The sequence below is a fragment of the Lathamus discolor genome, chromosome 13, assembly GCF_037157495.1.
Source record: "Lathamus discolor isolate bLatDis1 chromosome 13, bLatDis1.hap1, whole genome shotgun sequence".
NCBI lineage: Eukaryota > Metazoa > Chordata > Aves > Psittaciformes > Psittacidae > Lathamus > Lathamus discolor.
The window spans coordinates 368,493-392,939 of record NC_088896.1 but is presented as its reverse complement, the minus strand read 5'-3'; the positions used below and the strand labels follow the sequence as shown (position 1 = coordinate 392,939).

Sequence of the window (24,447 nt, the reverse complement as noted above, 5' to 3'; positions counted from 1 at the left end):
AGTCATAGACCAAAACCCAGCTCTGACCTGTGCCAGGCAGTGGCAGCTTTCCTGGCTGTTAGATTTATACCTCGGTGTAAGTGATATTTTGCAATGGTCCATAACTCAGAACACCACCTGAGTCCCTGCAGAAGAAAACAGCCCAGCTAATTTAGCACGGCCAAGCCCTTGCCCAAACTGATACTCTGAGGACTGGAGCAGCTCTGCTCTGGAGGCAGGCTGGGAGAGCTGGGCTGGTTCAGCCTGGAGAAGAGAAGGCTCCTGAAGGGGAGACCTGAGAGCAGCTCCAGTGCCTAAAGGGGCTGCAGGGAACCTGGAGAGGGGCTTGGGACAAGGGCCTGTAGGGACAGGCCAAGGGGAATGGCTTGAACCTGCCCGAGGGGAGACTGAGATGAGCTCTTAGGCAGAAGCTCTTCCCTGTGAGGGTGCTGAGGCGCTGGCACCATCCCTGGCAGTGTTCAAGGCCAGGTTGGACACAGGGGCTTGGAGCAAGCTGCTCCAGTGGAAGGGGTCCCTGCCCGTGGCAGGGGTTGGAGCTGGGTGAGGTTTAAGGTCTCTTCCAGTCCACGAAAGACTTGATACCTGCAGGGACCAGCCAAGGCTGGGAGGAGAGGAACAAGCACCCACCAGGCCAGGCAGTGCTGGCCCCAGGATATGGGACCCCGCTGCCTCCCGGTGCCAGTCCAGCTCCTTCCCAGTGGTGCCGGCCTCAGCACCATTGCAGCTCCCCATCCTCTTTTCAATGGGAAACTTGGACAAATTCATTCATGTGCCATTTCCCCCCTCTGAAATCCTGCAACCAGCTGCTTCTCCCTGACTTAACCCCATCAAGGATGGCAGCCCTCACCCCAAATGCCTTGACTCACCCTGCCCCGCTATTGCCACAGCTTCTGCCCAGCACAGGGCCATCACCTAAAGCGCTCCCTGCACAGACTCAGATCACACATGAGCTTTGTTGCTTTTAATTTAAAATTAGAGGTTGATCCATGGGAAAAAAAGAGGGAAAAGAATAGATTATAAGGGGAAAAAAAAAAAGAAAAAAAGAAAAAGCGGGTTTGGCCACTGGTTGTTCCCACCCCAAATAAATGATGATGCCCTTACTTTGCCCTGACCCCATGCTGCAGACAGGAGGGTTGGGGACACAGCCACGAGATGTGCTACCAGCAGTGACAAGCTAATGGGGAGGTGGGCAGGGACAGCCAGACAATTTCCCATCCCTGGAGTAGTGTCGCTAGTCCAGACAGGCAAAGAAATGCCCTGAAATACCAGGTACACCCTCCCCAGCCTCCCAGGAGCTACCTAAGGTCAGGGGAGAGGTGGGTGCTGGGAAGGTTTGCAGGGCACAGGGACCCCCTCTCCTGGTCCCTGCAGACAGCTCTAGCTCCAGCACCAGGAAAATTCCAGAGGGGCCCCATTGGCTGGACCCCCTCATTTCAGGCCCCTCTTCCTCTGCCTCATTCTGTCTCCTTGGACTGCTTGGCTCTTTGCTTGCGGAGCTTAACGAAGGCTTGAGCCTCTTTGTCCCCCTTCCTGGACTCCAGCAGCTGGAGAATCTCATCTCCTGCCAAAGAGGAGGGGAGCGGTGGTGGGGGATGCTCACTGCAGCCCCTCCTCATGCTGTGGGGCTGGTGGGGGCTCAGCTTGGCAGTGGCTCCACATACCAGTGGGTTTGGGATGTGTGAGGGGGAGGCGGGTCTGGGGCACCCTTCCTGCGTCAACAGGGTCCTCATCGGTGTTGAGGCCAGGCAGGTGGCAGAGAGGGAAGAAGGCTTCACCCTCCAGGTCGTTGGCCCCCAGCATGTCGTAGTCAAACACAGTCAGGAGCAGGCAGGCACCCTCCTGCCGGCACTTCTCGGCGGGGATCAAGCTGCAGGGTGATGGGATGCAGGGACTAGAATTCAACAATTCATCACATCCCAGAATTCAACCTTCCCTCCAGGGACCAAATAGGTTACCATAGGCTTCCCCACTGTGATACCCTCCCAACCCGTCCCTGCACTGACCTCAACCTCTTCAAAGCACAGGGCCCCTGCACAGCCCCACACTATCCTGTGGGACCCTGGTGTTGAGGGTGCCCCTACCCCAGCTCTCACTGTGGGATCCCACAGCTGAGCAGGGAGTGAAATCCCAGAACAGGACCCAGTTCCCAGAGCAGCAGTCCCATAGCTGAAGCTCAGCTGAAGCTTGGGGAGCAGAGGGGATTGGGGGAGGAGGGGGTCAGGGGATGTCAGCCCCTACATACAAGTCAAAGGCTTCATCAAAGAGGGGGTGCAGCTCATTCCTCTTGCACTGGGTGGCCCGGGCCACCACCTCGGGGAACTCATGCCGGGGCTCCAAGGTGAGCTGGATGAAGGGGTCACTGGAGCCTGGTGGGGAGAAGATGTTAGCCCCCTCCTGCTGCCCCCCAGCCCAGCTCCCGGGAGGATGCAGGAACTTCCCTCACCCTGACCACCCCATAGGTGGCTGCAAGAGGAGTGACCTCTCCTGGAGACCTCCCTAGATGACAGCCACCCTGGGACTCTGGCCCTTGTCACCCTGGCATAGTTTCTGGGGGCCGAGACATGGTTTGCATGCTGGAAAAAATTCACCTGCCTGGCTGCTAGCTTGTCCAGCAAACTGAGGGCAGTGGGATGTGTGTCCTGCCTGCCTCATCCCACTGGCCCACCCCAGACCAGAGCAATAACCTCCCTTCGTTCTCAAACCCACCTCCTTGAATGAAAAAGCAACTCAAGAGAGAGTTCCATTAATCCAAACATTGCCAGCAACTATCCTACCCAGCAGCATACAGGGGAACAAGGACAGGGGATCCCAAGATGGTGGGCCTCCCCAGCCCACCCCACTCACCGCTGGAGTCCAAAGGGATGAGGTTGACAGCATTGAGCACTTCCACATGGAGTTTCTGCTCCGAAGGGCAGTACACTGCTTTGATGGTCACAGCCCCATACTTCTCCGAGCTGGCGTCCAGCTGAGTGTGGGGGGTACAAGAATAAGGTGCTTATGGAGGAGATGCCCAGTGTCTGGTGGAGGCTGAGCAGGAATTTTGGGGTAGAGGAGATGATGGGCATTCTCTGGGATGCAGTTGAGCTCTCTCCATCCTGCCACTGGGGCAATACCAGCCTAAAAACCCCAGGACTGAGAGGATGGTGGGGGAATCCCACATTTCCAGAGGCAGGCTGTGCCAGGCAGCCTTGCATGTGCAAGGGTGGGATGTAGGAAAGGGCTGGGGGCACCATCCTGCCTCTTACCTGCTGCTGGATCCTGTTGCTGAAGTATTTCTGGATGAGTTTGCGGCTGGTGGCAGAGCAGAGGTCCAGGCGGGTCTCCAGCGACTGCAGGGAGGATGAGAGGTGACAGTCAAACACGCAACAGGTCCACAGTGCAGGGATGTCATCACTGGAGACCACCCAAAGGAAACCCCTGAGGACCCCCTCTCCAGATATCGCCAGCACCTTGTACCTGGAAGACTGCTGTGTGGAGCATCTCCAGCGGCAGCCCACAGCCCTCGGCATGGAAGCACAGCTCCAGGCTCTGGTGAGGATGGTGTTAGTCAGCAACCAAACACCCAGCCCTGCCAGGGACTCCGCAGCTCCCCCCTTGGTACCTTCAGGGCACAGTGCAGCTTCTTGTAGCACTGGGCTGAGGGGACCTGCTGGCCCATGGCTGCTGACAGCACGGCCAAGGTGTGATGCCAGAGGAGAATGAGGAGGCTGCAGGGGCAAGGAAGGAAGGCTGTGAGGGATCCCAGGGGATGGGTTGGGGAGGTCAGTCCTCAGCCGAGGGGCTTTGCAAAGCCCCGGAGAGAACGGGCTTATCCCACAGGGCTGAGCAGCCAGCCCAGAGCGGGAGGTTCCCAAGACCCATGGGACCTAGCCTCTGCCATGGTGCATCCCCAGTGCCCTAATCACCTTTTAAAGTTCTCCTGGACCAGATGCTCATTGAGATACTGCAGCTCCGACTCCAGGAACTTCATGAGGGGCATGACGGACTGCAGTGAGAGGAGAGCAGCATTGGGGAGGGCACGGTGGGGGCGTATCCAGCAGATCACAGCAGGGAGAGGGGCAGAACACTGCTGGCTGGAACCAGCAGGGCAGAGGAGGGTCCAGGGCTCCCTCCCACAGTGAAGACATGGGCAGGCTGTGCCCTGTCTGATCCTGCTGCTGACATGGGCAACAAATGTCAGAATTTGGATGTCTGGGCCACATTGGTGGTGCATCTTGTGCCCCAGGTGTGGGGCAGGGAGAGCTGGGGAAGGGTAACAGGAGTCTCTGTCAAGTAGGCAAAAGTTATTCATGGCTGCCCTAAAGAGATGGTCCAGGAGAAATTGGGCCAGGTACTTACATCCTCAGGCTCCCTGGTGTTGTTAGAAGATGAGAGCTCCTGGATGTGTCTGGCAATGCCTTTTTCCAGCTGCCAGGGAGAAATGCAGAGAGGCTCTTGGGCTTTGACCTCTGCAAGAGCCTCCCCATGCACTGGCCCATTCTTATCTCCATCCCAGGAGCATTATGGTCTCCAGGCCCCCTTGGGTGAAACCTCCCCACTTCTGGGCCAGGCAAGTGCCGAGGGGGAGCCGGTGGCAGGTGGTTACCTTGGTGGCCAGGGTTTGCACCACCTCCTGGACCTCGTGGTCCAGGCAGGAGATGGTGCTGTCGAGCTGCTTGTGCAGCGTGTGCTGGATCTGCTGCCTGTCAATGACGGCTCCCGTGCGCTGCTCCAGCTGCACCCAGTCCAGCTGCGATGGCAGTTTCAGGATCAGCAGCCGCAGCTGCTTGATGTTGTTCACCACGATGCAGAGCTGGGGAAAACGGGTCTGTTTCAGAGTGTCCCACACCCCCTGGTGCATCCCCCCATGCCCAGTCCCATCTCCATCGCTATTTCCATGCCCCATTCTCATCCTGCTACCACTGCTCACATCATTTCCCTCCTGATTTTCTAGGATTGTGGCTATCAGGGGCCAACCAATCTCTATGAAACCCAAATGCGGGATGTTGGCTGGATGCTCAGCAGCCCGTCTCCTTCTTTGCCCAGAAACCATGGCCAAATCCTGCCTCTCCCTACACAGGACCCTGACCCAATACCAACCCTGTTGGCCTCTTCACCCTCGTTCTGCTTGTGCAGTGACAAAGCCTCAGCCCTCCCCTTGATGAGCCGGCAGTACATCAGGGCAATTCTACAGATGTCCTGTGGGACAGAAAAGAAACCAACAAGACTGAGCTGGGCAGCGTGGGGACCACTGTGGAGTCAGAGGACCCCACCAGGTCAGCATGGGACACCAGCCCCATTCTTGGAGACAGGTATCCAAGAGCAGGAGAAGATACTCTGCTGATGTCTGTGAGCATGGTATTTGTTGGCAGGGCCCGGTGTACAAACCTCCACAAGCTTCACCATGATCATGAAGGCTTCCTCAGGGTCTGGCCAGTTGAGCTGCTGCCAGGTCTTCACAATCTGGGCGTAGCAGGTGGACAGGTCAACAGTGGAAGTGCTGTGCTTGTTGTGCTCCCCAAAGGGTGTCAGCTGAGGGAGCAGAGAAAGTACATGCAACTTGGCTTGTATTGAAAGAAGCCATCCCACATAGGAGAGCTGCTCCTTTACTTTGCAGCCCATCATCAGTTCCCATATATCCCAATGCCACCACTTTGGAGAGCAGAGGAGATGAGGATGGAAGAAGTAGGCTGAGCTCCCTGCACTGAGTCCTCCACTGTACGCCACCCAGCATTGTCGGAACACGCTGAAGAGTGGGGCAAGGAGCCCACTGCCCCATGGCTGCCTTCCCTCCCCTCTTCCTAAAGGTGAGAAGAGAAGCAGATGCTCACAGCATGGCCCAAATGCATGCTCATCAGCTTGTTCAGGCTGCCAGAGAGCAGCAGGGGAAGGGGCATGGGTGGGATCAACTGCTCCATGACACCCCATCATTTGTTATGCATTTTTGAGAGGAACCAGCCTGCTCCTGGGCTGCAAGGGGCACCTACGTGGTGGTCTCAATGCTGTGAGCCAGGTGCAGCAGCAAGGCATGGAAGGAGCTGAAGTGACCCCAGAGGATGCAGGGAGATGCTCTCCTCCTCCCTGGGTTACCTGGTCCATTTGGACAGCTCTCTGTGCCCTCTTCAAAGCGATGGTGTAGGCCTTCTGCAGCCACTGGGGAACACCTTCCTTGAACCACTGGTGGAAATTGTTCAGAGCCAGAGGTCCATCCCTGTGGATGAAGGCAGCAGCTTCTCCAACTGCACAGCAGTGGCACAGACCATCAGCCCTCCTTGCTCTTGCATACAAGAAACTGACCTGAGGAGGAGGGAGCATGTAGCAACATGCTAAGGAGAAACCTCCACTTGTCTGGAAGTTGAGGTCTCCATCAGACCCACTCAGAGGAGGGCCTGAAACACTTCTGGTGATGCTCATAGCAATACCAGACACCAACAGCCCTGTCTGCCTTGTGTGTAGTTACTGATGTAGGTGAATTGGAAGGATTTAGAGTTCCTATCAATGAACTGCTCATTCCCTCTCTCTGGGTTGTATACCTCTTTGGGAGGAAGTCCTTCATCCGATAAAGCTCCTGGAGGTTCATGTAGAGCTGGAAAAGGCTCTCGGCTGTGGGTTTGGACATACTGCTATTGACCTCGCGTAGCTGGTCCTGGACATGCTCCGCAACCTGGTAGCGAGCAAGGGAATGGAGACAATTGTTAGTGAGGGTCCAGCCAGGAAGGCTTGGTCTGGCTGGGGCTCACAGAGCCATGGGTGAGGATCAGGTCAGGGAACTCCTCTTCCTTTTAGGTGGCATTTCAGGAGATTCATTAGGTCAAGTAAGCAGTCTTTGGGTCACAGGGAAAGATGGAGAGTTTCCCTGGTTTGCTCCCTTTCCAGGCTTGCAACAACCTTTTGCTACATGAAGGGTGGCCATAAACCTCAGCCTTCCTTTCGACATTAGTCCTACAAGTGCAGAGCAGCACAGGTTTGCTCACCAGCCTCTCCAGCTCCAGGTAAGCAATGGAGAACAGATTCAACTTCAAGGTGCTGCAAGAGAGAAACAGGGAGTCAGGAGCCTGCCAGCTCCAGCCCAGCAAACCCTCCTGGGCCATGCCCATTCCATAATGGCAAGGACAGTACAGGTCTAAGAAGCAGAGGTGGGACCACAGATGCTATCTGTGGAGCCCAAGAACCAAGGAATGAGGCATCAAAGTGTCCTGCTGCTCTTCACCCCAGGGATGGGGGGGGGGAATCAAGCTCCAAAACTTACCTGATAAAAAATCTATTCCAGATTTTCTGGCACTGTTGGAGATCTCCTAACACCTCCAGGAGGAGTCTGGACAAGGCTTTGCCATTCTCCTCCATGCTCTGCAAAGGAAAGAACAGCTTCTTTTTGATGCTCAGTGATTATGAGATGACCTGGGCTCTGTTCTGATCTGATTTATTTCTATAGTTTGTTTTTGTGAGGTAGCAATCTATCCTTAGACCCACTAAGCACCAGTTGTTGATAACATTCAATGTCGTCATGTGCTTGCATGGCTGCTCTGGGGGCCACCTCTTCTCCTGAGCACTGCAACAAGGCCTTAACCCCCAAGGCACCTTGGCAGCTGCAGGTAGCATGGCTCATGGTATTTTTAAGCTGGAAACCCAAATTGCTTGATGAATCAGAAAACTGGAGAAGCCTCATCTCAGTCTTCTCTTCCCACTGCCTTGGGACTCCCACTCCCTACCCAGCAAACTGTTCCTTATCATGTCAGGGAGGCAGAGATGAGAACTGACCTTCACCATGGGCTTGAGGTGCTGCTTCTTCATATGGAACCACTCTGTTGTGCCTGACTGGCAAGAAAGGAATCATGGTGTGATGTCAGGGAAGCAGGACGAGCAAAGCCAGCTCTGCCACCCTCTTCACTCTCCCTGTCCCCTGGTGTGGCAGGACCCAACCCCATGTGGTGGTAACCCCAAGCTGCGACCATCAAGTTGAAGATGGGTAGGTATTTCCCTCCTTCATGGTGGTCCATGTGGCTTTGCATGGACAGTGTGCAGGGTCCCACTTGCCCAGGACTGGGAGGTTGAGACCCTGGTCCCACTACCTTCAGTGCTGTGGAGACCATGTTGGGGAGGTTGGGGCTGGGTGTGCACAGCTCATGGAAAGCTTTCATTTTGCACATCTGGACCAGGACTCTGCAAAGCAAGAACATGAAGTGAAACCCAGCACCAGTCCCTCAGAAACCATGAACTCTCTCCCCCAAAACCCTACCCAAGCAGATCTTCCCCTCCCAACAACAACCACCACAGAGAGCCCAGGATGAGGGACAAGACAGAACAAGTGCCACCTCAGCCTAGAAGGGGACAGAAAGGGTTCACATAGGTTTTTGCTGAAGCTTACAGGCTTGTCCATCATGATGGCCAAGCCATAGGACCCCATGCACAGCTGGCACTGGTGCTCAACTCACCGGAGCAGGGACTGGAGTCTTTCTGTGGACCTTGGGACAGAAAGTGGGAAAATGATGCGGTACCTCCGAATGAGGGAGACCCCGTAAGTCAGCAAGGACTGGAAGGACTCGGCCACTTCTGCTTTCTGGGGAGAAGGAAGGAAACATGTCCTGTCCACCTCAGTGGCAGACGAGAGATGCTGGCAGAACCATGGTACTGTGATGGAGGGAGCTGGTGTACCTTTCTAGCATGCTCTAGGGGTGGGAAACCCCCTAATGCCTCCAGTAACTTCTCTGAACTGAGCTTTGTACGTAAACCTCATTGCTATGCCTGAAAAGTTCAGAGTCTCAGCAGGTGCTGGCATGCTCTGGGAAAACTCATGGGCTGGGAAAAGTAGGAATTGGGTCATATTTATGTCTTGTAGAGGGTTGTGATTGACTTGATAGCAGTGATGGAGGAGGGGGGATGTCAGTGCAAACAGTAAAGGCTTGTGCATAGACAGGGTGGACAAACTCCTGGGGCAAAGGGGCTCCCTGACCCTGGGTTGTCCTGGTTCCTGAGGCTGGTTCTCCTCAGAAATGCCCCGCAGACACCCCAGCACTCCTGTAGCCCACAAGCTCCTGCCCTTCCTGGAACACAGGGATGGAAATGGCCATGGGAGCTGGGAGGAGAGGCACGGGGTTGGGTGCATGGGGCACATTCCCCTGATCTCTGCCCCTGCACGATGCCAGAGTCCCCTTCACCTGCTCTGGCCTCAGACGCTCCTGCACCCACTGGTACTCGATGCTGGTGATCTGATGGAGCAGACAGTTGCTGTTGAACTCCAGGCTCTGGTAGAGCTTGCTGTATGCCAGCCACCGCCTGGAGGCGAGGGAGAGACTGGGCTGAGCCCTCAGAGCTGGTGGACACTCAGGGGCTAGCGTGAAGCTCCCCCCACCCTGGCTACAGCTGGGGTTGCATGGGTGGTACCCAGTTCCCCTTGTCCTGCTCAGGGCAGGGGGCACCACCGGAGAGACCAGACGCAGTCACACAATGCCCAGGGGAGCTGTCAGAGCCCTTGACCCTCCTGATGCTGCATCGTGGCTCCCTGGGCATGGGGTACTCACACTATGACCTGGTGGAAGTCGGACAGATCCTTCTGCGTGGCATGCAGGTGCAGCACAGTGCTGGCATGCCTGCTCAGCTCCCCATCCCAGGCAATGCTGCCAGCCTGCAAGGATGCAAAGGGAGGGTGATGAGTCCTGGAGCAAGCTGGGCTGAGCAAGGAGGGAAACAGGCACCGAGGCAGGGTGTTTGCAGGCCCACAGGATGAATGGGTGCCCCGTAAGAATGATAAGCACAGGCAAGTATCATCATGACCCTCCTCCCCATCACACTGCAGCAAGGTGTTAAGTGTGATGGGCTCCAAAGGAAACCCTCACCCCAGCCCAGCTGCTGGAGGGATTCTCCCACACAGTACCTGGTGCTGAAGGATCTCATAGGACACCAGCTGCTGCAGGAGGTGGCGATGGACAGTGTAGCTTGGCTGTGTTCGACTGCTTGTAGTGGCCCTCTGAAAAGACACAAGGCATAGAAGTAATAACCATAATGGCCTGAAGATGCAGAGATGGAGTCAGAGAGTGGGACACGGGAACCCAAAGAGCATGGGGCCAGAGAGGCCCACCTGAAGCTGAGCCAGGTGGTGTAGCTGCACCAGGACCAAGGCACCCTTGCTGGCATGTAGCTCAGGGGAAGATCAAGCTGTTTTACAGCACATGCAAACACTAGTGCTGGCACATCTGGTCATGTGACCCCAAGATAGAGTCCAAGGGACAGGCAGCTACCCCATTCTGCCAAGGAAATGGATAGGGATCCCCCTCCCCATCTCCTCCTACCTTCTTGTGTGTAAGCAGGAACTGCAGGTGACACTGTCCCCGGTTTGGGTACGTCTCCGTTCGTGGCTCCAGCTGGTACCAACGGTCATTCCAGCAGTGCAGATCCTGCTTGAACAGAGACAAAGGTGAATCCCCAGGCAGCCTTCCCGGGGGAAGGATTCAAATCCAGGATGAGGTCCCACTGCATTAATAGAATAGTAAGATGCTTTATTAGATAACACTAATATTGGATTAAAACTAAATGATACATCATCACTGAGCTTGAGTGATTGATGGCCAGGGCACCTGCCACCGAACTGAGGGACCTGGCATCAGTTTGTGGCTCTAAGCTGGGCTCCTGGGTATGCTCAGTGTAGCCACAGGGCTGGGATCTTGCCCAGATCTGGGAGGTTTAAAGAGGCACATGAGGAGTCACTTGGAGCAGAGGATGCACTGCAGTGCTCACCTTCAGGTGAAGGACCACATTCCCCAGGAAATCGTCCTGCCCTTTGTCTTTGCGAGCATCTTTAAAGATCCTGAAAGCCATGAACAAGGATTTGTGTGACTGTGAAAAGTCATTGGTTAAGGCGAGGAAGGGTGACAGCCCTGCCACCCACCAGCCCTCTTTCCAAAAGCAATTTTTAAGCATTTTCCAAACCCTCTTCCTTCATCAGCCATTAGGACCATTAGCACCAACCGTTTGAGGCCATGGAGGTCTGTCAGCTCCCCCAGCTTGTGCCGCACTGACTCCACCATGTCCGAGTCCCTGCAGGCAGGGAAACCCAACATGAGAAAGGAGGAAATTCAAGCAATTGCAAAACCCTTCAGGGCGCTCCAGTGGTGGTGGAAGAAAGAAGGTGCTGGGAGGGGGAAATGCATTGGAACTAAGACCATCTCCCAAAACCAGATGTCTAGCCAAAATCTGCAAGCATGTGACTTCTTCCCGTAAATAAAGTCAGGGGTCCTGATCAGCCCTGCCCAGGCAAAGCCAGCCTGGACTCTTTGCTCATGCTGGTCACATCCTGAACTGCGCACTACTCCAGCAGTGACAGGGAAAGGGGTTCCCAGCTGGTTTCTGGGGGTTTTAAAAGGAGCAGGCTGAAGGACCACACCAGGGACCCTCCCAGGAGGCAGGACCCTGCTCAGGGTTGGGGGTCAGGGTTGCTGGTCTGAGGGTGGTTGCTGCTCACCACATGTCCAGGTGGAAGCTTGCTGTCTCCATGTCTTCAAACTCCCTGCAAGGAACCAGTGGGATGCTGTTACTCAAGCAGCATCCAAGGAACTGGCAGCAAGCAGGCAGGACCACTAGGGATTACAGGCAGGCTGGGGGAGACCCCAAAACCACCCTGCACAGCCTGGGAAAGTCGTGGGAGAGCCCTGAGAGACTGCTTTTGCTTTTCATCTCTCTGTATCAGCTGCACAGGTCAGACCAGAAGCATGGAAAGCCCCAGTCAGCATTGCCCTAGGAGTTCCTGGTTGGGGTGAGTAGTGAAACCTCCCCCATTCATCTCCCCAGTGAGCAAAGCCAAGGGGTGGCAGATTACAGGATAAATGTCTCATTCCACACCGGGCTGAGGGTCTGGCTTATAACTTGGGTGCGATGGATCTGGTCTTCAGGGATGAGGTCTTTGACCACAGCCTTCATCCGCTTCTTGTGGTCAGGGTTGGCAAGTTCCTGGCTCTTGGTCTTGATGCCCAGCAGGCAGTACGGGTCACTGAACCCTGTGAGGATGGAGACACACAAGTCCCTGTCTGGAGCAGTGCCTGCCCCTTTTCCAATGAGACACCCACTCATTTCCACTTACCACTGACATCTTTACCCAAAATCCCCTTGGCTTCCTTCACAGTTGCTTTCAGGCAGAAAATTGGACTCTGGAAGAGTAAGAAAAAAAAATAATTAATGTAGGAGTCAGCAGAGTTGTGAGGAAGCAGAGGCTCATGCAGGCCCACACCATCAGCTGCTGTTCAGACCAGTGAACAGCTCCCAGGTGACTCCCCCAGCACAAGCCCAGGGCACCCCATACCCCAAAGCCCAAGCACAAGGGCCAAAAGACACTGCAGCCCCCCAGCACCATCCCACTGCAGCAACTCCCCCCCAGGTCACAGCACATTGGGGAGGCATGGTCTTGCTGCATACCTCCAGTTCCTTGACCTGCTGCATGATGACACTGTGCTCCTCTTCATCCATGCCAAAAGCCTGTGTAGATACCAGGTAATGGATGCTGCCCTGTTAACGGTAGCTGTAGAGCAGCCAAGGGCTTCCCTCTGCTCCCTGGGAGGCAGCTCCAGGTGAGAAGAGACCAGCAAAGACCCCAGCAGAAGGGCTGGGGACCAGCTGAAAGCTGTTCAGGGAAAGCCTACTTCCCACCATTCTGAGCCCAAGATAAATATTTCTCCCTAAGGCTAATATTGCTCAGTCACAAGCTTTACCAGCCCTCCAGCTAGATGCTGCTGCTATGTCTTTCAAGATGCTTGTTAAAAACTTCCTCTGAGTGCCCCCCACCATCCCCTTCCACTGGGAGGATGGACATGTCCTGCGGATAAGGACTTGGGGGTGTTGGTCAATGAGAAAATGAACATGAGCCAGCTTCAGTGTGTGCTCGCAGCTCAGAAACTGACCATATCCTGGGCTGCATCAAAAGGAGCGTGACCAGCAGGTCAAAGGAAGTGATCCTGCCCCTCTGCTCTTGTGAGACCTCACTTGGAGCACTGTGTGCAGTTCTGGTGTCCCCAATATAAAAAGGACATGGAACTGTTGGAACAAGTCCAGAGGAGGCCACAATGTTGATCAGGGGACTGGAGCACCTCCCATATGAAGACAGGCTGAGAAAGTTGGGGCTGTTCAGCCTGGAGAAGAGAAGGCTGAGTGGAGACCTCATAGCAGCCTTCCAGTATCTGAAGGGGGACTATAAGGATGCTGGGGAGGGACTCTTCATTAGCAACTGTAGTGACAGGACAAGGGGTAATGGGTTCAAACTTAAACAGGGGAAGCTTAGACTGGATATAAGGAAGAAGTTCTTTACTGTAAGGGTGGTAAGGCTCTGGAATGGGTTGCCCAAGGAAATTGTGAATCCTCCATCCCTGGCAGTGTTCAAGACGGAGCTGGACGGTGTCTTGGGCAACATTGTTTAGTGTGAGGTGTCCCTGCCTATGGCAGGGGTTTGGAACTTGATCTTAAGGTCCTTTCCAACCCCAACTATTCTGGTTCTATGTCAGGAACAGGTTTTGGGGACCCCGTCAGGGAGGTGGGGAATTACCTTTTGCACGTAGGCATAGAGCTCCTGGGAATCCATGACATGGTGGTGCTCAGGCTTGCCCAAGCGGTGCCAGATGGTGTAGAGGACCTCCTCGTAGAGCAGGGTCAGCTGTGGGGGGGGGGGGTGGTGGGGCAACAGCTTGCCTGGGGCCAGGCCAGCGGGGACTTTTTCCATTCATCCCTCAAGACTAATGAGGCATCCCCACTGCCAGCTCCCACTGGGCCCTGTCACCTTCCTCCTGGCATCCAGCCCTGCCTGACCAGCAAAGGGTGTCCATGGGGAGCATCTTCAGGAGCTGAGCCATGTCCCCAAGCTTCTGCAGCACTGCCACCCCCTCCATTGCCACCCAGGGAGATCATTGTGGGACAACATTTGTACCTCTCTCTTGGAGAACCGGTGGGACAGATCCATCTGGAGAAAGAAGAGAAACAGAGAGGTTTCCTGTCAGGTCTCACAGAAGAGGGTGGTTTTAGAAGGAAATAGCAGCTGGGCAGGGCAGCCAGAATGGGGCATCATGTGTTGGGATGCCCCAAAGGATGTTGTGACACCCAGCAGGAACCCTGTGGCTGAGAGATCACTTCATCACCACCTGGCAGGACAGTATGGGAGCTTTAGTCCCACGCCCTGTTAATTAAGGAGGGAGCAGCAAAGATGGCAACTTCAGGGGACCAACAGGAGGCTTTAAAAGCCAGCTTCCCACCTCTTGCCCCACAGAGCTGCTCACTGGCCTGGCCAGACCCATCAGGACCAGGCTGGAGAGAAAACGAGCCAAGGGAGAAGGCAAGTGGACAAAGTGTGGTAAGGAACTGCAGACTGGTCAGGACAGCAAAGCGACTTCAGAAAGCCATTGGGATTTATGACTTGAGTCCCCTTGCCTGAAAAATGGGTGCTGCTGCAACAGTGCATTGGTACTTGTTGAGTTGAAGGTCCATTTCCTACTTGAAACATGACCAGCAATAGCATTTGCTTTCAAAAAGGCAGTTAAATTGCACAATAATGGCTCCAGTGGCACTCAGACCTGGGGCTGAGCAGGGGTCCTGCTGCCCACACAGCCCCTGTTGTCCCCCACCTCAAACATCACCTCTCACTCATCTTGGCTCCACATGGATCCATCCAGGAGATCAAACCACCTCTGCCAAAAATACCCTATTCTCTGGCAAACCCCAACTCTCAGCCTGTCCTCACCCCCTGCTCCCTCCCCAGTGAAGAGGCTGAGCCCATCCTTCTGCTTCTCTAACCACAATCTGGATTCAGCCACCACATGGCAGAGAAACCTGTTCCAGCCACGGAGCCCAGCTGGGTGATGGTGACTTTGCAACTGCCATGAACCAGGTGACACAGCCAGAGGGAGGGGGATTGGTGCCTCTGTGCTGCCCTTTATGGCTCCCAGTGCTGGGGCCACTGGGAGAGTAAGGGGGTAATGCCGAAGAACGTGATGGAAATTTCTGAAATGAGTTTGGCCCTTTCTGTGCCGAGGAACACATGCCAAGCACAGCCCTAGCAATGGATGGGTGGATAAGCCCTACCTGTGTGTCAGTCCAGGCCCCCAAACGACCTTAGGATCCCCCACAATCCTGAGCTGGAACATTAACATTTGCTTATGGCAGATCTAAAGCTGGCATAATCCCCCAGCCATCTGGACCAAATTCAACTCTCCCACCCCCAGCGAGTTTAACCCTTGAGCTACTTCTCTCCCACCTGCTCCAGGACCCCTTCTACCTCTGGTAGGTGCCAAGGGCTGCAGCAGCCCCTGTGAAAGGGGGAACCTGTTGTACCCAGGAGGGCCCTTCCTTCACCCAGCACCATCCTGCCTGCACCGGGGCACAGTGGACATGGCCCCATCCCAAATCCTTCTGCATCCCTGTGGGCAGTGCTGCCCCGCAAGCAGGGGTTGCTGGGGGGAGGAAAAAAAGGAGTTTATTATTTCTCTGCTGCTGGTCCTTGCCCAGCAGAGGAGTAGTCAGGGGGAGGAATCACTGTTGATTTTGGGGATAGCTCCATGTTGCTCCCTTCTGCCAGTAGGGACAGCCGCTGTGGGTTCTGCTTTGTGCTTGCCCATATGTGCATGGGTCTGGTTAAGATAAAGCTGAGCTGAGCCACCAGGATGTGTTTACTGCTACTAATCCCTGTGCCAAAGGCCCAGCCCAAATCCAGGAATGCTGCTTAAATCTAGGTCTGGATACAGCCACCAACATCCCCCCTACCTCCTGCTGTGACAGTGCCATCAGTGCAGGAGGCCAGCTCCTCAGCTGCAGAGACAGTGACACTTAGAATCATGGAATGGTTTGGGTTGGAAGGCACCTTAAAGCTCCTCCATTTCCAACCCCTGCCACGGGCAGGGACCCCTTCCACTGGAGCAGCTTGCTCCAAGCCCCTGTGTCCAACCTGGCCTTGAACACTGCCAGGGATGGTGCCAGCGCCTCAGCACCCTCACAGGGAAGAGCTTCTGCCTAAGAGCTCATCTCAGTCTCCCCTCGGGCAGGTTCAAGCCATTCCCCTTGGCCTGTCCCTACAGGCCCTTGTCCAAATCTCCTCTCTTCAGGTTTCCTGTAGCCCTTTTATGCTGCTCTAAGTTCTCCCATTAAGGAGCCTTCTCTTCTCCAGGCTAAACAAGCCCAGCTCTCTCGGCTTATCCCTTAGAAGGAACAAGTTCCTGGTGGGGGGATACACAGCCAAGACAGATCACCAGGGACCATGCCCACATGGTCCCAGCAGTGCCGTGCAGAGCTGTAGGTCCCATCTCAGCAGGGGCTGACACAGGGGTGCTGTCTGTCTGGCCACTGCAGGGGAAATTGGTTGGGTTGGGTGAGAGTGGGACTTCAGGGCATCAGGGAGCCAGAGGGGCTGGGAGGCACTGAGGAGCTGTAGCCCAGGTAAGAAGGGATGGGATGCTAAGCGCTGACACAGAACTGCAGCCAACCCCCAACACAACCCTTGGTTGTACATTTGCATGACTATGGTGCCCCCCCCCCCCCCCCCCCCCCCCCCCCCCCCCGCTCCTTGCTCACCCTTTGAAAACATCCTGGCTGGGACATGGACTAGGCCCCTCTTCTCTCATTCTCCTTTTACAGCCTTGGCACCCAGCTCTGCACCCTGGGGTCCCCCAGGCGTGGCAGCCACAATCCCCTCCTTGGAGCAATCACACCCTGAACACACTCCCCAACACCCCGGGTCAAAAGCGCCTACCTCGGGGTTCTCTTCCCCAGGGAGGGTCCCCATGGGGGTCTCACCAGCAGCATCCATCTTGTGGGAGGCTGGCGGGTGAGAGCGGCTGCAGCTCCGCAGCTGCTGCTGCTTCTCTCCCCTCTCTCACATGATCAGAGGAAACCACAGACTTTATCTCACATGGCCATTTTAACAAGCGGAAATATGCAAAGGACTCCTTCAAGAAGGCACAGAAACCCCAGCCCTGCTTCCCACCACCCCATCTTGCACCAGTGGCCCTCAGCAATGGGGACGCCATGGCACAGGCAGGATGAGAACAAAGAAAAGTGCTACATCTAGCCCCTGCTGTTATTTGTGAGCAAGGAATTGGGAGCACGTTGCCAGACACAGTTCTGAGAAGGCAAAGCCCAGCAGGAAAAGAGTGTGCGGGGAGGATGGGTGGGGGCAACATGAAGCATCTGTGCTCCGATGTGTATTTGGGATCCGTCATGCCTTGGGAGCACAGATGGGCACCCTGCAGAAAGCAGAGGTCATCTTCAGCTCCAAGAGATGGAGGGGATTTGAAATTCAGTGCAAAATCTGAAGGGTGGAAAACCCCTGCGGCATGTGGGTGCACTGGACAGGGTTGGGCAGAGAATAGACGCCAGTGACAGCACTGGGGAAGGACAAAGGGTCTTTTTCCTGAACGGGCTGTCCAGGCAGAGCTGGTTATTGAGAAAAAAAAGCAGCAGGAAATGGAGTTGAAAACTTGTGCTTCACTGTCAGCTCTCATTCCTGTAAATACATTATCTGATTGCAATTCAGAGCAGTTGCCTATCACAGAGCTGCAGCAGTGCCCTCCTCTCACCAGTCCCTGTCAAAATGCCTGTGCTGGTGGCACATGGGGGGAAGGTGCAAGTGGGCATCAGGAATAGCTGCAGGCCAAGGGAAAAGCTGTTTTGCTCCTGGATGTCCAAAGTACTTACACACACAGAACTAGGAGCAGCCTGAGACTCAGAGGGGCTGTTGAGCTGCACAAGAATTTGCTGCTCAGTAGACTGACCCACAGCTCAGGGAAGGACATCAGCTTGCACTGGAGACATGCACGTCACTGCTGCTGGACTGCTGCCACTGTCCTCAGCAGCGTATGACTGCTGAAAAGCCACAGGCTCTGTGAAGCAGGGCTGTGAGCATGGCTGATGCTGCACTCTCACAGATTCCCATTTCATAGAATTGTAGAATCACAGACTGGTTAGGGTTGGAAACTAGTTGCAAACTCCGGCCATGGGCAGGGACACCTTCCCTTAGACCAGGCTGCTCCAAGCCCCATCCAACCAACAGTATTCCTGAGGAATTCAGATTAAATTTTGATTAGATATTATGTTAGATATTATTGGATAGCATTTAAATGAGCTCTTAGGAAGAAGTTCTTCCCTGTGAGGGTGCTGAGGCGCTGGCACAGGGTGCCCAGAGAAGCTGTAGCTGCCAAATCCCTGGCAGTGTTCAAGGCCAGGTTGGACACAGGGGCTTGGAGCAAGCTGCTCCAGTGGAAGGAGTCCCTGCCCGTGGCAGGGGTTGGGGCTGGATGAGCTTTAAGGTCCTTTCCAACCCAAACCATTCCATGATTCTATAAACTGGGCTTCAGCATCACTTCCTCTGCACTCCACAGCTTGGTGGTAGAGACCCAAAGAAGGTTCCTGTCCATTTGCTAGCAGACACACTCAGACGTGCTTGCCCAGCCTGTCAGCCTCAGCCTTGATTTTAGCCAGCCTAACATTTGCTCCACTTGGGCAAAGAGTTTAAAAGCACCTCCTCCCTTGCTGATGGAGTGAGACACAGCGGAGGAGCTGGTTTCGGTTCTTCATCACTCTCCTTTGACATACACCTTGTAGCACACTTGTGCTCCACTGCAAAATGCTGCCACTCAGAAGTAGAGGTGTAAAGTGCACAATGGCATTTGAAAATTATTTTTGTCATCTTTGCTTTTAGCTTTGATTGCAAAAGCAAAATCTGACCTACCAAAGAGCAGCCAGAGAATTAAAGGCAGAACACGGACACAGCATCCCCAGGCTGATTCTTGCCCACAAAAAATACCAGGGGTCAAAGGAGTATCTCTTACTTCAAACAGCACAGAGAGAACAACTGGTAAGAGTTTAGTTAATCTTCAAATCCACCTGCCTTCTCCTTGTAGTGCCATAGAAATAAAATTCACCGCAATCATAAATATTGCTAAGCATCAGGAAATCTCCAGCTTGGAGCCGCTGCTGTGCTGGGATTTTGCAGGTTTTAGAGAGGAAAAGTTCAACTTCTGTGCAGAAGTTCCCCAGCCTGTCACTGTGTTGGGGCTGGTTTGTAACGCCATTGGGAAATGCTCTGGCACAGCCTGGCAGGGTGGACAGCACCCGCCACCCATCAGAGGCCAGCACAATCCCTACAGAAGGTCTCTGTGCAGGGCTTGTATGGTCTTGAGCCTCTGTGTGTGTCAAGGGCGAGTTATTTGGTGATCAGGCTTCAAAAGCAGCAAATATCCTTTTTCCTCCCTGGGTTCTAGCAGCGATCAACTGTTCTGCAAAACACCGGCAACAAGTCACTGAGCTCACATATCTCATCATGTTTACACCTTGAATTACTCTTTGTCCAAGAAATGATAGGAAAAAACCTGAAAGTAGCTCCAGAAGTAGCACATATTTCTGATTAGTAGCAACAATCCCTATGAACATCATGCCCCAAACCTGCAGACAACTAGAAAACATCCCCAGACACCCCAAGACTGGAGCTGCGAAAGGACTTTGTTTTCCAAAAGGAGTGGATGTTGTCATCCCCACAACATCAGTCTGCCTCCCAAAGTAACTAGCTGGGAGCATGTACCACATATACACACAGCCCTTCCATTCCTTTTAAAAACAGCTTGTCCTAAAGGAAAACCCCTTTTCCTTACAGGCTGTAGGGGTTACAGTCTGCCCCTGCTACAAATAGTTGGCAGTTCACTTGTGCACAGGGTTATAGGTGCTGCTGAAAAAGCCCCTCAGATCTCTGAAAGAACAAGCATTATTGCCCTCTTTATAGAGCATAATCTTCCCTTTAAAGTAAAACTGGGTATGAAAAGACCCTCTGCAAGTATTATTAGCCATTTGTCTCCTTACCTCTTGGCTTGATAATCCCAGAGCCTCAGCCTGCCCTCACCCTTATCTCAATCTCTTGGCTGGGAATGGGCAAATAGTCAAAAAATTGATTTCAAATGTCCCTCCCTCACTTCTTCTTTTACACATGGGGTCCAGTGACTGCAACCAGGCTGCGCCTTCCAGGGTTTGGCAAGGTGCACAACAGAAGCACAAGGCAGAGGAGGGGAAAGTAGTTTCAAAATGAGAACAGGGAGGATCCTGCTCCTCCTCCTCAGGGCTGCCCAGGCAGGGCCTGCCCTGGGGACCTCTGAGTGCTGTGTGCTTGAGCAGCAATTTCACATCCAGTGAAGTGAAAATGCCAGTCATTTCACCTCCTTGTCTACTATGGGGTCTTCCAGTTATTTCTGCCCTAATCCCTCATCTTTCCTTCCAGAGGCTCTCCTGAGTGCTTTGAGGGCACCTCGCAAAAAATGATGGTCTCTGAAAAGAAGTGGGGGAACAAACAGCACCCCCCATCCCACTCACATCATCTTAGAAGGACATGAAGGCAAAACCCATCCTTTTAGGAAGAGCGAAGGGGACTTCCAGGCACCCATAGGGGCAGGGCCCTTGTGAAAGCTGAATTTTCCCTGGGAGCCTCAGGCAGGAGCGAGGTCTGCCAGCGCCACGGCATGAGCATGTGAGGATGACTCTGGCCACACTGCCTCCACAGCAGTCATCACCCTGAGGCTTCCCTGGACAGCCCCAGCCCCTCCAGAAGACATGCTGCTGTGATGCCAAGCTGTGCCCTTTAGAAGGTCACAGACTTCAGGTACAGGCCTGGATGGCATTCATTTGGCTTGCAACATCACGTCACAGCTTTAAAATGTTTTCTCCATCATTGCCATGTTCTATGTGTACACAGCAAACATTTCTGTCACCTCCCTCTTCCAGTGAGACGAATGCCATTGGGTTTATCATCCCTTTACTCACTGCAGGGACAAGAAAGGGGGGGACAGACATTTCAAGGCTATTTCATCTGCTGGTTTGGGGCACTGAGTTCAGAGCAGCAGGATCTATAGGCTGTGCAAGAGCTGAGGAGGGACCAGGGTAGGTGTTCAGGAAAGTGGAAGAATTTGCAGCAGACACTCAGGTACCTGAGGAGCGCATCAAGTGGAGTAACCCCCTGTACCACCCCAAGATCCCACTCACACACATCAAAGCACAGAGTACCACTGCAGCCAATCTGTGCCACGGGAAGAGTGACTTAGCCCCAGCCAGAGCCTAGCCATTATGGAGCAAAGTGCATGGAGGAGAAGGAGAGACTGGACTTGAGCAAGGGAAAGGAAAGGTTTAGAAAGACAGGATTTGCTGAATCAAGCTTGCAAATGGAGTCCAAGCTGATACCTTTGGCTCCAGTATCCGGACACTGTAGGAAATATGTAGGAAATGGCTGGAAGGATGTAGCAGAGACAGATCCTGGCCCTTTTGCACCTGAGACGTGAGATCCAGCAGCCCCCACCAGGCAGATACAAATCCCCACTCCTGCTCGTGGTTCCTTGTGGTTGCGTAGGTCTCCTCACACCCTGCTGTGGCCTCTCCCAGCAGCACAGTGATGGCCCTTGAGCAAGGAGTGTGCTGAAATATCAGTTTCCAGTTGAACCTCATGATAGCAGCTCTTTGAGCTGACTCAAGTGGCAGAGCAGACGGGTGACTAATACCCTGTACAGCTGTAAAGGAAACCCTTGCCTAAAATGAAGATCTGTGCCCTGCATGTACTGGCATTTCATAACAACCCACAAACCCCCAACATTTGTCACTTGGACTTACTTCTATAGCCTTAAACCTGAAACCACCTCTTGATCACAGTCTGTCTTAGCAAAACCTATCTTCTGATACCAACCTGGAAGCTGTTTACGGCTGGAAATACCTGTGATATGATCACATTAGCCAGCCACATGGTGAGGGCTGACCCAGCTCATGGCTGCTTCTGGGAACAGCTCAATCCAAACTTGTCCCCACACCTCCTGCCACCTCCAGCAGTGCTTGCAAAGAGAGACATAGCTGCAAGCCACAGCTGCAAGCCACAGCTCATCAATTCCTGTGTCCAGCATGTGGCAGAGATGCAATTTGACTGTCTACGGCTCAGAGTGGTGGAAAGACCACGTGGTCTCTGAAGGAAGACACGGGACAGGAGGGTGCTGCCCAGCCAGGCTTAACCACGGTACCCATGTGTGCTCAAGCGCATCCCTCCAGCAATCAGAATCCCAAGCTGGTTTAGGTTGGAAGGAACATTAAAGCTGATCCAGTTCCAACCTCCTGACACTGGCAGGGACCCCTTCCACTGGAACAGCTTGCTCCAAGCCCCTGTGTCCAACCTGGCCTTGAACACTGCCAGGGATGGGGCTGCCACAGCTTCTCTGGGCACCCTGTGCCAGCGCCTCAGCACCCTCACAGGGAAGAGCTTCTGCCTAAGAGCTCATCTCAGTCTCCCCTCTGGCAGGTTAAAGCCATTCCCCTTGGCCTGTCCCTACAGGCCCTTGTCCAAAGCCTCTCTCCAGGTTTCCTGTAGCCCCTTTAGGCACTGGAGCTGCTCTAAGGTCTCCCCTTAAGGAGCCTTCTCTTCTTCAGGTTGAACCAGCTCAGCTCTCTCAGCCTGCCTCCAGAGCAGAGATGCACAATAATGATTTAATTTTTTTCTTGGAAATACCTTGCATGAAGCATGAGTGCTCAAGGTAAAATCTGGGCAGAATGGTGTGGAAGAAGAGGGCTCAGCTTTCGTTCAGCTGGAGGGAACCCTGGGCAAGCATGCACATATCCCATCTTTCCAGGGAAAAACCTTCTCCAGCTCCCAGGGATATCATCAAGATTTCAGGGCTGATCATAGGAAATCTGTAAGTAGTACCCACACTTCCTGTGGTAACAGGTTTTCGCATAAGATCTCAAAGCACTTTAGAAATAGCCTGGTTGTGCCACACTCATGCGGAATGGGGAAAGAGCTGTACATGCAGAGTGGGGAAGGAGGCAGAAGATGCAGCAAGGGACTTCTCAAATAATGAGCTGAAGTTACATCAGAGAGATAAAACCACACAGCAGTAGAACATCTGCCTGTGCCAAAAGATTTAACTGGATCCAACATTAACTATTCATTTTTTTCTTCAATAGTGTAACAGCATCCAAATATTGGAATTTAATGGCACTCATCCAGCTCTCACATGACAGCCTTTCTGTTGTGGTGTTAATTATGCAAGAAGGGACCAGATCCGGAGATGCATTAACGCACAACATTCCCTCCTGCCCTACTCCCACCTTCTTCCAAAGCAGAAGTAGACCTTGAATTGCACTTCCCCACTTTAATATTTAAAACCTTCTATGCTGGCAGCACAACCAGCTGACCCTTTGACCTGCTCTAAGGCCTTTGCAAAGAAGAGTCCCATCAGGGACATGGGAGCAAGTGCTAAAAATCTAGGCTAAATTTGGGGTTTGGGGTTTTAGCAACCAAGGCAGGGATTCTCACCACCATCTGTCTGGCCAAAATTTGCATTCTCCTGAATTGTGCTTCTCCACTCAACCTAATACATGCATGAGCCTTGCTGACTCAGTGACTTGCCCAGCCTTCCAGGCCCACAGATTCAGTGTTCCCAAAATATGCTTCACTTCTCATCAGTACCTTTCCAAATGCACCAATACCACCATGATCAATCAATTAGGCTTGCTTCTTCTCACCTCCCCACAGACTATGCCAAGCTCTAGCCTGGAAGAACAGGGACATTCACTGACAAACCAATGCAAAAAGATCACAGCTCAAAAGTCATTAATTTAGCTCACTAACACCCACGTGGAGGAAATGAGTATTTCATTTATTCCAGCCTGACTCAACCTTTCAACATATTTTCCATTTTCCTGGCACCAACCTTCATGGTCTCTCTGCAGATCTTCCCACTTGTCCACACTAGCAGAAGAGACACTCAGCTTGAACCAGAGCCAAGTTTTCATCAGAGCAGATACCTAAATGTTTCTTCTTCCAAGAACACCCAGTTGAGGGAAGATTTTTAAAAACTTCCTGAGTTTGTGGTGATTGTTGGCATGAGCTCCACAGTGAGTGGTGCTGGGTGAGAGACCTGGAAACTTTGTGCAATCTGTTTTCTAGAAGCATCTGTCTGGGAGGGAAATTTTAAATCCATCTGGGAGAGAGACATTTTAAACTAGAGTACAGAGAGGTTTCTGCAGCATCTTGAAGTTGGACTAATGTGATTCAGGAAACCTGATTTGAAGTCATCTAATTCAAAAAGCAGGATTTATTAGGCTCTTACGTGGCTGTAATATTTTTTCTTTTCATGCTTTCCTTCTCCAACCACTTCTTGCTACAAAAACCAAACCCAAATAGCTCAACCAGCCTTAAAATGCTGGGAGGACATGAAAGTTGAAAATCACATAGAAGAGCAGTACCTGGAAAATGTTGGTCAGGGAGTTCAAGAGAATTAAGGCTGCTAGTGGCAGCTGGGAAGAGGAATGAAGTCAGGCAAGGTTTGACTGTCACCCGTAAAGCAGCTTCTGAACTTCTGTTTGACAAATGTCAGTACAAACTGGACAGAGTCACCTCATCTCGGAGGAACCACAAAACTAGACCTCATGTGGGACACTTCCTGCTCCAGAATATCCAGACAGGCCTAATTCTGCTCACTCTGATGAGCAACAGCT

General features: G+C 53.3%; 1 protein-coding gene across 8 annotated transcripts; it reads right to left on the bottom strand.

The window, feature by feature from the left end:
• Positions 1–946: 946 nt before the first annotated feature.
• UNC13D (unc-13 homolog D) lies at positions 947–21,436 on the bottom strand. 8 transcript variants are annotated; one of them, XM_065694108.1, is made up of 32 exons: positions 21,154–21,436; positions 13,880–13,912; positions 13,502–13,609; positions 12,382–12,441; positions 12,050–12,116; positions 11,789–11,966; positions 11,435–11,479; positions 10,942–11,010; positions 10,711–10,780; positions 10,266–10,373; positions 9,851–9,943; positions 9,498–9,601; positions 9,135–9,252; positions 8,412–8,536; positions 8,049–8,139; positions 7,738–7,794; positions 7,229–7,326; positions 6,954–7,005; positions 6,513–6,643; positions 6,070–6,190; positions 5,368–5,511; positions 5,080–5,178; positions 4,586–4,792; positions 4,339–4,407; positions 3,906–3,985; positions 3,602–3,707; positions 3,457–3,528; positions 3,246–3,329; positions 2,845–2,965; positions 2,243–2,366; positions 1,662–1,867; positions 947–1,561 (listed from the first exon to the last, which is right to left on the bottom strand). In XM_065694108.1, exons 1-32 carry the CDS (start codon positions 21,412–21,414, stop codon positions 1,455–1,457), a joined length of 3,408 nt encoding a protein of 1,135 aa, XP_065550180.1. In that variant the 5' UTR covers positions 21,415–21,436; the 3' UTR covers positions 947–1,454. The 8 variants fall into 8 exon arrangements, with proteins under 8 accessions (XP_065550180.1, XP_065550181.1, XP_065550183.1 ...); XM_065694109.1 differs by having other exon boundaries at positions 10,266–10,370; XM_065694111.1 differs by lacking the exon at positions 21,154–21,436 and adding an exon at positions 16,688–16,801.
• Positions 21,437–24,447: the final 3,011 nt, after the last annotated feature.

Bases quoted from the DNA above. Each gene is read 5' to 3' on its own strand.
- UNC13D (XM_065694108.1), bottom strand. From the start codon at position 21,414: ATGAGGTTCAACTGGAAACTGATATTTCAGCACACTCCTTGCTCAAGG. The intron at 9,944-10,265 runs GTAGGAGGAGAT...GTGTCTTTTCAG, and splicing joins TCCTGCTTACACACAAGAAG to AGGGCCACTACAAGCAGTCG. The intron at 7,006-7,228 runs GTAAGTTTTGGA...TCTCTCTTGCAG, and splicing joins TGGAATAGATTTTTTATCAG to CACCTTGAAGTTGAATCTGT.